At 48.6% G+C, this 12,230-nt stretch overlaps 1 protein-coding gene across 1 annotated transcript; it reads left to right on the forward strand.

Annotated features, from left to right (window-relative positions):
- Nucleotides 1-2,576: 2,576 nt before the first annotated feature.
- Nucleotides 2,577-7,063, forward strand: C8Q71DRAFT_724489 (uncharacterized protein; the record flags this gene model as incomplete). The annotated part of the gene is made up of 18 exons (XM_047921639.1): nt 2,577-2,829; nt 2,907-3,135; nt 3,245-3,446; nt 3,524-3,782; nt 3,838-4,017; nt 4,081-4,160; nt 4,249-4,415; nt 4,469-4,653; nt 4,705-5,039; nt 5,097-5,143; nt 5,360-5,394; nt 5,605-5,728; nt 5,771-5,978; nt 6,037-6,209; nt 6,271-6,282; nt 6,327-6,469; nt 6,650-6,740; nt 6,871-7,063. 18 exons carry the CDS (start codon nt 2,577-2,579, stop codon nt 7,061-7,063), a joined length of 2,916 nt encoding a protein of 971 aa, XP_047777543.1.
- Between the last annotated feature and the right edge of the window lie 5,167 nt (nt 7,064-12,230).

A 12,230-nucleotide genomic window follows, 5' to 3' on the forward strand; every position in this document is an offset into this window, starting at 1 on the left:
CTTTTCTTACCACCTCCTGCTTGCGAAATCGACGAACCAGCTCCCTTAGGTCGTTCAGGAGGCTTAGGGGCTTCCTCTTCCTCCTCCTCGACTCCAGACGGGAAAATCTTTGCGATCCTAGTGAAGTACTTTAGCACGGTCTCCACCTCGTCCCGGTAGCATGCACAGAGAATTTGGTAGTCATGCGGAGTGTATGCTACACTAGGATCGAGCCCGTCTTTGTCGAATACGGGAACGTTCGGGACTTCGTACAGTTGACCATTCAGAAGTCCGGCAGCATTGTAAAAGTAACTGCTGAGCTTTCGTTTGAGCCACAGGTAAGTGTGCTCATCAGGTCGGATAGCTACGACGTGCCCGTCCTCGTTGTACAGAACACTAGGAAGCGTAATGAAGCTATCCAGCTTATCAAAGATTTCTTTCCAAGCTCTAGTTTCCTTTCGCTTGAAGCCTTCCATAGAAATCTGAGCTGGTAGGGAGTACAAGTCTCTCTGAAGGTAAGAGAAACCGATCGATCGAGCCTTAATCCTCTTCGCAATGTCCAGATCGAGCGATTCCATGTAGGATAAAGGTGAGGCGGTCAGCGGCGCGTGAATAGAGTTCATCTTTTCAGCAAAAGGAACGAATTCGGTGAGGGGAAGCCCACCGATTAATTCGTGGACCGGCAAAGAGGAGAAGTCGATCGGTTGACCCGAAACAATCGGATCGGCGAATAGTTCTTCGTCGAGTCTCTGTTTCCCTTTGCCTTTCTCAGGCGATTGAGAACCAGAGTCTGGCTTCGATGCATCGGAATTTCCAACATTCTCGAAGCCTGAGCTTCCTGCGGGAGTAGCGTTAGCGTTAGCCATCTTGAGCTTGCAAAAAGGTTAGTCGGAATGTTCGTTTGATAAAAGTGGACCCCCCAACGTCCACCAATGTTATGGACTGGGATTGCTAACTTACCGAGTACTTACTTAGTAACAACCGTCGGTAGTTACGTAATCGTAGTCGCCTTAGTTAAGAAATGAATTGAGGATTATCTCGTTGTGAAGAGGATTAACACAACGATTTGAGTGATCGACTTATGAGGTTTAGTCGATCGAGAATCGATTTCGCTCAACAAGTTCACGCACTAAGTCCGGAGTGGCACAGTAGTGCCTACGTTCTTAATGAAGCTAAGAAACTTGGTTGAGCAAAGTAAGTCGGTTACGACTTTAGTGAATAGAGCGTTACAACAATAGTTGAGGATGCCACTAAACACGAACCCGACTCTAACCGTAGATCGATGAAGCTTACTCTTACCGAACCCTTCAGAGTAGCGCGAGGCTATACTAATGAAGGGGTCAAGGTAGATCGACTTAGCGCACGGCTATAAGTACGATCGACCTTAGTATGTCCAGCGCGGAGCTATGGACGATCGAGTGGCTCACACCGATAGATTGAAGTTCAAGAGAGTGTTATTTGTCTGGTCACTACCACAGTGTTTAAATACATTCCAAACGTACTAGAATATTCTACAAGAGAACAATAGCCTTTCCAATGTCCTCGGTCGAGTACCCCGTATACTCATTGTTCTTAGACCGAACCGATCGGCTTTAGTTCGGTTGCCCTTGCCGAGTCTAGACAAGTCGATCCCTCGCCCGAGCGATCTCCGGGATCAGCTGATACTGACTCTAAAGGGTAAGTAAGGACTTGTACCGGAAAGGAAGGTCTTCGCCGTAAGTCACGTGTCAGCGCTTAACCACTTTGACAGGCTTTCGCGACTTAGGCAATCCCTTTGACGTTAGGCCTACCTAACAGGTATGGGTATGCTGCCAGACACCCATGGGTACTATATCGGGCCGGGATCTTGGCCACCGTTCCATATCATTCCTTGATGTCCCATCACGTCCTATATCACTCTTTGATGTTCCATCATGTCTCATATTATTCCTGATGTTCCATCACATTTCATGTATCTCTCCACATCAAACTCCGAGTTTTGGCTTACTCATGCTGCTTACCAGCTTACTCATATCCCCAAAACCTCGGACTTAGTGCTTACTGATGAACCACTGATACAGCATGTGACCTGTATCAAATGTGTATATATACTGGGCTGGTTTGCCCTGTAATGATAACGATCCTTCGTCCTCTCCTCTGCCTGCCAGCATAGGATCTTCCCTTTGGGACTGGTCTGTTCACTCACTCTTTAGTCCTTCACTGCCACTGGGCTTACTAAGCCTAAAACCTCTTTCTTCAACATATTGTAGTCCTGCACCCTTGATCTTGTAGCCAACGTAGCCAATGCCCCGTCATCCATATATAAGGTCAAGAAGATGCAGACATTGCTGAGCAATACGTGTAAGATTGAAGTAAAGCGGTACATGGGTGCCTTTGGTCATACCTACCATATTGTTTGTCTGTGTTCTTTGGTCACAACGGTAAGCATAGGGCATTGCAAAAAACAGAATGATGACAAACAGCTTTTTTAAACCTTGGCAAACCCTCGGATACGCCCTCACCTGTGTTTCTTCCCCAACAATGCTGGCAAAATACTTGAAGAGGCCTACCAAGCCAAGCAGCGGCTGAATGAAGTTGATCCACACCTACTCACTCCTATGTATTGTGTCAGAGGGAATGACTTCTACATGTTTGAGCCGGTGCAGTTACTTGGCGGCAGGTTGTGTATTCCATACCAGTTTTTCACTCGCCAGGATGTCATGCACGTCAAAGCATGGCCCATCATCCTCGGACATGACAACCTTAGACAATACAGTTGGATCATTGACAAGGGATCTCCATTTACCTGTCCTGTGAAGGATCTTGCCATGACAATCATCAGCCTCCTACATGGTGGTCATCTTGATAATTGTGTGCCAGATATCAAGGAGATCCTCAGTAGTTATCTCATTCAACTATCCTTCAGTATTGTCTGAATGTATGCACAGGGGAACATGACACTCCTTTGTTGCTGCTAAGTCCTTGGACCAAACCTCTGGTCAATCCGTGGTGCACCAAGGCCAAAGGGAAGTGGGTCTTATCATCTGCATACTGGCTATACTGTGACAACACCTCTGGCAACCATTCAAAGAAGTGGAACGAGCACAACAGCTTCATGACACCTGCTGGTATTCCAAGGGAGCATGCTCAAATTGATTCCAACCATCCATTTCCTATGTACCTCAAATGCTGCTCTGCCTCTAGAGATGCTAGATAGGGTTATCTCAGAGATTGAGTCAGCACAGGGATCATTATTCATGCTGCAATGGCTGACATTGTACAACAGAGAAACACAAGAATCAGGATTCTGGGCCTATGATTGTCATGAGCATGATATGGTCCTTGTCATCATCTGGGTTCTTGCCATGCTTGGAGATAACCCCATGCAGAGTGAATTTGCTTGCCATGCTGGACTTGAAGCCAAATTCTTCTGTCGCATGTGCTGGGTGAAGGGGAAGGATGGGCACCAGGAGTCACTGAGTGCCATGGTAAACCGTGTTAAACAATTTATGAAGTTGAATCTGACATACTTGTCTTCAGATTTACTGACCATCATGATTCATAGGTAGGGGGACAGAGACAACCAGCAGAGACTCAAAAGCTCTCAGAAGATGTCCTCTTCAAAATCAGCACTATGCAAAGGCAATCAGATACCACTGAGCTTCACACTAACTCCGGGATCAAGGATCGATTCTTGCAGTTTTTCTTGGACAAAGTAGCCAAGATGAAGAAGCTGAGCCCTTTTTGTGATGATGAGGAATTGATCAGGGAGGCCTTCAAAACAGTTCCTCTCATACCATTCAGTCCAATCTGGCACCTCAAAGGTATATACAAAACATGATATATATGTTTGGAAATATTGATACAGTGATTTTACAGGTTTGAACCCTCATGCACACACCCCTGTGGAGATTCTCCATGTCATCCTTCTTGGCATAGTCAAGTACTTCTGGAGAGATGCAGTAGATCGGCTCAAGGAGAAGGAACTGGAGATCCTTATAATCCGACTCAACAGCCTTGATGTCTCAGGTATTGACCCTTTGGTCAGTGCCTTGGCAGGTGAGACACTTGTCTGCTATGCTGAATCGCTGGTTGGCAGGGACTTCCATATCATTGCACAAGTGGCAGTCTTTGTCCTCTATGATCTCCTCCCCCCAAATATCATCAAGGCTTGGGCTGCCTTGGGTGCACTGGTACCATTGGTATGGATGCCTAAGATACCCAAAAAAACAGCTTATCTTGTGAATCAGTGTTATACAAATGTGCTGATCCCTGTGATATTGTATTCAGGTTCAATTGGAGGCTGCAATCGACCACTTCATGAAGTGCACAATGGAATGGACATCATGTTGGTTCAACAAGTCCAAAAACCATTTCCTCAAGCACCTGCAGGAACATATTTGGCAATTTGGGCCAGCTGTCCTTTTTGCAACCTTCAATGCTGTTATCCGTGTATGGTGCATTGACTCAAATCGGCTAGCCCCATCTCATGATACAGCAAACCGTGCAGCTTGCTTAGCACGTGTTTGCCACCTCATCAGTGGGGGATTCTATTGTTCAAATCCACAAGAGCAGGGGGTATTCAACAGGAGGACCAATGGAATACAGCTGGGCCCAATCCCTTTGAACTGGTCTCTCAGCCATCTATCATCACTCAACGCCTAGAATTACAAAATGCAGAACCTGACAGGACAGGTATCATCATACATCTCATAAAATTATCCAGCTCATTCATCAATTTATCAGGCTTTGTCTTTGGCATTGAGAAGAAGGCTCATCCCTGGAGTTCAACAATGAGCTCTGGAAATGCATCAATAAATAACCTTCCTGCAATGGTCTACCTAGGCAAAGATGTCATCATTGCTAACAGTGACAAGGTTGGTGTTGAAGACTTTGCAATCTGTCAAGATTCCATGGCAAAGAACTGGGTTGTCCAGCTGCAGGAAATCCTAGTACTTCAAGATTCAAGATCTCATGCAATGGGTGTTCTGGTGGAGCTCTATCAAGCCGGGGACTTTGTTGAGCCATACTGTATGCCACACCTCAAATGGACAAGAACTTCTGTATTTATTCATCCTTCAGTGAGTGCCACAGAATTCAATGAGCAACAAAATATGATATGACTTGATGTTCATCAGAAAGTTTGTTGCTCGGTCAATGTGCAGCACATATTCCTAGAAGCAGGGTGACTGATTCAAGATAAGCCTGTGGTAAAACACAAATAGCCAGAGAATAGTCCTCAATGCATCCAAAATGTGGGATGCATCATGGATACAAACCTTTGCGCAGACTACACCCTCAGTTACAGATCACAAGCTGGAGCAAGCAATCCATGAAGCCTGCAGGAGGGATTCTCTGAGTCTTCACTTAGACAAGCTGGACTTGTTGCAACACGGCACAGGAGTGATGTAACAGCCACCTGTCACACTGTCACAAGTGGGTTGTGCCGCCATGCCATCAGTCCCCATTCCTCATCGCTCAACATCTGCCAGGTCTGCAGTGACAAATAGTGGCAAGACTCTACCATGAGTAGTCTCGACTCCATCATGAATTGCTCACAGGACATGGAGCAGTATCAATATTCCCAGTCTAATCCATCATATCCATCTTTGTTTTTGACTGCTCAGACGACATCTCACCCCATAGCCCCCAGTCATGCACTTCAGTCGTGCACCCTTCCTACACCTCCTGGCTTAGTAGCCCCTATGACAATGCACACTCCTAACAACAACAGCATGGCCTTTGATATCTCCGGTGACTTCAATGTTCAGTCAGTCTCATTTGGCCCAGGCTCGTCTCGTCCACCTACCAGTACTCCACCTGTTGCCAGTCATGGCAAAGGCTTGATTGCGGCTTCAAACAAATGTCCTCAGATGGACTTGGAAGTGGGATGTGGGCACCATGACGAGAGGGTTCAGTCACAAGGCACCGGCGTACCTGGAGTCAGGCATGCTCAGGTCCTGGGCACGAAGCTGGGACTCAACGCAGACAACATGGTGATGTTGTCTTCATGGGAGGTGGTGCGTTTATTACATTATCTTTGTGACTTCAACTAGTTGAATCAATTTCCGGGTACAGCATGCATCAAAGGAAGGCCTCCCACATGCAGATTACATGTTGCATCTCATCACCTACGCCACTGCCCTCCACACCAACAAGCACCATGAACGTGTCAGTGCAATGGAGAAGAAGATTGTCAATCTTCTGAACAAGGGCCCAAGGAGCTGTCCAAAGGCAACAGTGGATGCAATGTTAGCATGCTCGAAAGTAATAAAATTTGATCACAATTGAATGTCTTTTGTCAACATGAAGTCAGAGCTGCAGGTGCGTTTTCATCTCCTGTCTCACACTGTGACATCCATATTGAGCATTTCCATTGCAGGAGATAGCCAAAGCCAGCTGCAACAAGTTCAGTCTCGATCCAGCATGATTGACTGTCAGCTTCAAGAAGGTGCTTGCAAAGGCAGCGCAGAAATCTTCGAACAATGGCCGTGGTTTTGTACACAAAATGGTGAGTATGTTATGTCTATCATGAAACTACCCAGCACATACACGATCACATCTGCAGCTCATCCCCTCTGTCAAACCATTGAGCGTGACAATTATGCTATGCTAGCATCACTACACACGCACACAAGGCAAACATGCATATGCCAACAATGAAGTCAATAAGAACAAAACATTGCCCCAGTCCACTATGAGTCCTGCACCATTGTGGTTGAGCTCAGTGACCTCGCAGACATCCAAGAGAGGCAAGAAGAACGAGAAAACAGTGACAAAGGGTTTTTGGGGTCCAGTATGAGGTGTACTTGGCCAATTTTGTTCGCACATATGGGTGGCATGGTGCGGCATACAATGAGTACATCAGTATCATCAATGTAAAATTTTCACTCTGATTGACTGCCTTTTCAGCCACATTGCCTTCCTCCTCAAAGAGGACAAGATGATGTACCCTGATCCAACAGCCCCAACCTGCTTGTTGCCATGGCTGCAGCGGCTGAGTCATGGACAACCCATTGCTGGTTCTAGTACCGGGCCCGGTACCATGAATGCGGCAGCCTTCAATGGACTTTGGGACCTTACACCTCCACATCATATGGTGTAATACCCCCTCTCCAGTCAAGAAAACCACTTGAGTACTGGCCGGCTAGACTGGCAAACCCGGCTCTGGCTGACCCAAAAGTCTCACACTCTGACTGGGCCAGCCAGACCCATTCAGGCTGGGTTGGCCAGGGCACAGAACCCCTCTTTAAACTGCACTGGTCAGGCCGGATATGCCATTCAGACTGGCTTGGCCGGAGACCAGCCAACTCAGGGAGACTGGATTGGCTGGAGACTGGCTGGCTCAGAAAGACTGGGCCAGCCGACCCACTAAGACTGAGCCCACCGGAGGTTGGCCAGCCCAGTCGAACCGGGCCAGCCGGACTCACTCCAACTGGGTAAGCCAACCTCGGGCTCACCCAGTATGACTGAATTGGCCGACCACACTACCACCAGATTGGCCAGGCGTCGGCCGGTCCACACCCCATGGAAAATACTATATAGCTGCCTGCCCCTGGAAATGGGTCTGGTACCTTCAAAAGCATCCATCCGGTGCCGGAATATCCAAATTTTGAGCCCCAGGCTCTTGAATACTATGAAAAATGCATGTCAGGAGCATCCTGTATTATAAACATCATTTGATACTGTTCCAGGGCATATGACTGGAGGGTGCCTGTATAGGCCAGTCCAATGCCACTGGGGGTGTGTATCAGGCGCCCCAAAAGCCCACACAATGCTGGACAAGCTTTTAAACACACACTGGCAGTAAACCAGTGTAATTTCAACAATATGGTTATTATTCCAGGGTGGATGCCATTATTCCCTTAAATAGGCCAGTCCAGCACTGCCTGGGTGTGTAACAATGCTCATAGTAGTCTGTCAATATATTGATTCAGTGTCAATCACAAAAGTAGTGATGATTAACATAGGTCAGTCAAGTGCATTTTTGGAGTATGTTTGTGAGGCATTTGTGCCGATTTACAAGCCATTTGCAACGAAAGGCGCACGGCAGCAATTTGGCACCAATTTGCACCACATTTTCATAGGGGTGGTTTCCTGATGCACCGCTGGCTCATGCTATAAACACTTGCCCCAGTCGCTGCACCAGTGGCCATCACTCGGATTTTTTGACTTCAGGAGTTCTCCTCCATGCGACCTGTCTCCAAAACACGAACCCTCGCCAGCCAGTCCCATCCTCCAAGTTGACAGCCACTGTGCACTGCACGCCAAAGGCGGGACACCAGCAATGAACAGCGGCTCAGAAGCTTTACCAATGACATGCATCGACACGTCCACTGACGGCTGGCCCTGGCAACGCACTGAATTACAAGTGAGGACGTTGATAGCTTCCCTCGCGCTGTATTCAGGTTGTGATAGCCTTTTATATATTGTTCATTCACGTCATTTCATAGCATTCCTACGATTTCAGACAGACATTGTATTGTTTGCTCATTCCAAAAATGTGCACGCCGGCTCTGCCTCCGCGTGCCCTCATATGGCAACTAGCGTACCACAACGCTCTTGAGTGAGCATGTTGCTCTCGAGGGTGCTCCACAGAGACACTATCTCTGCAAGGAGACAAAGTCTCCATATGGTACATGGCGAACATCAGCCCTCATCTCCGAGCCTTGATCTCTGGGTGTGACGGATGCTGTAGAACGTATCAAAGCAGCGTATACTAATGTCTATAGGACTACCTTTGAGAATCGCGACCCGCAAGCGTTCGTACCTCGACCCTAATTAATTAGTATATCTTTGTATTTTACTGTAATTACGTAGGCGCGCGCTCGCTGTTACCTCGCGCGTGCCCAGCAATTAGACGCCAGCTTCTCCCTGTCCAACTCCACCATTCGCCCGTGTCCGATACCGCACCGTACGAACTAGGAGCTGAGTCCCTAAGTCGTGTGAGCTCCTCGCTCCTCGACGCACAGTGCGTGCTCCTCGCCGCACTGAAGGATAGGCTCCTCGCCTACTCCTGCCCCGAGCTCGGCTCCTCGTCGTCTCGTCACCTGAGCTCCTCGCTGCAGGCACGACTTACCCTCGCCGGCTACCCGCCTGCGAACGTCCACGAGTACGGTCGTCGGCTCCTCGCCTCGACTCGATAACTCGTGCATCACTGGCTCCTCGCCAGTGCACGTCCGCGTACGTGTCAGGCTGGCTCCCCGCCTAGGCCCGACACTCCACTCCCGGCCGGCTCCTTGCCAGCCCACGACCTCCACGACCTTAAATACGACCCGGTCTCTGAGCGACCACCAACGTTCAAACCGACAGGTAGCCCGTTCCCTCTCAGTGCGAGTAGACGAAACCACCGTCCCTCACACTGGGGGACTACAGGGTGAGGCACGTGCCTGCACTTGCTGCCTTTTGGGACGATGGAGCAATGGTCTCCTTAGGGAGAATCAGGCATTTCCTGATGTCAGTTCCACAAGTGAACCGTCAATTTCTGTCATGCAAATCTCGCGCGTACTCCCAAACATAGGCCGCCAGCGGCTCACTTAAACGCGGGGTGTGGGTGACATGCCGATCAACCATGAACTGTCCCACGCAATGCCTGCAGCCTCCCCGCCAATCCATGTGAAGCAGGGCAACCCGGGTTGAAAACTCGTGCTCTGTGCTAGTGCGCATTTTTCCCCATACCTTCACCGACATTTCCTGTTCACTGGAGCTCCTCACATCGTACATCAACAACACATGTTGCAGTTTGGGTTTGATGATGCAGGCCTCCGGGTCTGTAGTCAAGAATTCGGGAAGAGACACCATCATCAAGTTTGCCAAAAGGCCAACAGACGAGCTATTTGCCACCCTTCGCATGAAGGTGATGGAGCTCCTAACCACCCTCGCCGCTGAAAAGCACCCGGGGGAGTTGTTCCAGGCGGCTGTTGAGCACATCACATCCCTCCACAAACAGTGCAACAAGCGCATGCATGAGGCAGATGCAAAAGTAGCCGAAATGGCTGACACAGCAATGGCAGACGCCCAGGGGGAAACCTCAGGGCCGTCTTTGTAATTTCACCAGTATGTTGCCTTATCGAACCACAACCAAACATAAATGCTGATGCGGGAGGATCAGCCAATCCTTTCCCTCCACATGTTGAGTGGCGGCCCACCCCGACGCACTTTGACGACGAGCCTATCAATGCAGAGCAGCTCAAATCTTGACCGGTGGCTTCAACAGTCCCCCAGAGTACCTGTAATCGTACCTGTACCATCTCCAGTACTGAATGATAATGTTCCTGACAATGAGGTTGAGCCTGAACCGGCCTTCAATGTCAAACTTGTCTCTGCCAACATGCAGAAATCTGCTGAGAATACAACCCAGCTTCTGGAGCGCTACAGAGATGCCGACATCATCTGTGTGCAAGAAATTTTCTGGAGACATATTAAAAATGTGCTATCCAGTAAGAAAAAGGATGGGGACCCGTACAAAAATACAACCCCTCACCGAAATTTTATGTGCTTTGGTGTGTCCTCCAAATCCCGGGTTGCCACATACGTGCATCGCCGTTGGCATGGAGCTAGTCCCCACATCATCACCAGATCAGCGCCTCGCGGTGACTGTCTCCTGGTCTCCTTTGGTACACCACAAGGCGCGTGTAACGTGCTCAACATGTACAATGATAACGGGCCGAGCAATGTGATTTCTCACTTGCTCGAGCACATGGACTCCCTCCCGCCTATCACCATGATGGCAGGCAACTTTAATTTGCACCATGTCACTTGGGAGAAGGTGATGCGCAACTGCAATGAAAATCCTCCTCATGGAGGTACAATTCCAGACCTATGGGACCTAACCACGGAGCTTCAGCTACTCCTAGACAATGACCCTGAAGCACCCGCCACTTGGAAGTCTAATAACCCCAGGCTGGCTGTGCAAACTCTTGATCTGGTCTGGCATAGACCAGACATCGAAGTATTGAACTTTGAAGTCAATACCCATGCTCCGCTGACGTGGGAATGGAATGCCAGCGATTCACCGGAACCCGACCCAATAATTGCACGTGTTGGACCCGGACCCGCATCAAACAAGTTCTGCGTTGCAATTGCCAAGCTTATTGCTGATCTTCCCATGCGGTGGGAGACAGCTGATGAGCTACAACAAACTGGAGACAAGCTTTATGCTTATATCCAGCGGACATGGAAAGGAAATGTGGTGAAAACTCAGCGCACAGCCCATTCAAAATCCTGGTGGAATGCAGAGTGCAGTGCAGCTCGCAAGCGCCAAATTCTCACATCTAAGCAATCCACCTCCTCGTTGGGAACATCACCGGCGTCTACCATGTGACGTGGCATAGCATCAAACCAGGCAAGCACTTCTTTGTCATGCTCCCACTGTGATAATAGATGCTGGGCAAATACCTCAGCTTTGTCATTGATTTTGTCAAAGAATTTGACAACGTCATTGTGATTTTTTGAGAAGGGTTTGTCATGGATACCTCCTTTCCCGATATGCTCATTCAGATTGAGCCACTGTGTTTGGCGCCAAACTGTGTGAGCATGTAGTCACGCCCAATTAAGGGTAAGCATATCACCGCAAATTTTGTCATCCTTACATTTGGACAGGATCTCTGCCCACTCAAAGGTGGCTGCTAATGGATTCATATAGGCAAAATCCGCAATATCACTGAGGCCCAGCCACGCTGGGTCCGGCTGTATTAGGTGTCCACGTGTCGCTGCTTCCTGCCAAATGGGCCGATGAACGGAGAATGTTTGTGCTTTATAACACACATCCAGAACAGGCATTTGAAAAGTATGTGATCACAGGTTTCTTTATGTCCGCCGTGTCCGCACAGGCATTTGATTGGTCCTTGAACTGTTCATGATATTCTCCACAAGGGAAGTGATTGGTCAGAAGACGTGCAATTTTTGCCATTTTCTGGTTGCTAAACTTGAGACCTTTCGTCTTGAATAAGAACAATTGGTTGCAAACATTGGATGGTTTAAGCTGCTTATGCCACCACATCTTGTTGCCCAAATACTTGTTAGGGCGTGATAGGATAGAGGGGTGAGGGACACCTCTAACTTTGACTTTCCGCACGTGGTTTGGATGTTTGTATTCCCGGGCCCACACACTGAGCATCTCACTCCAAATGCCTTGCTGGGCAAAGGAAAATGAGACAATATCAGCCATCGGAATGTCCCGATCATTAACGAGGTCCGAAGCAAGCTTGTTGACTGCTTCGTTCCAAAGGATGCCAACGTGTGATGGGCTCCACAGGAAGATGACCTTGCAA

This window comes from Rhodofomes roseus (assembly GCF_022264815.1).
Source record: "Rhodofomes roseus strain CIRM-BRFM 1785 chromosome Unknown C8Q71scaffold_13, whole genome shotgun sequence".
NCBI classification, from domain to species: Eukaryota; Fungi; Basidiomycota; class Agaricomycetes; order Polyporales; family Fomitopsidaceae; genus Rhodofomes; species Rhodofomes roseus.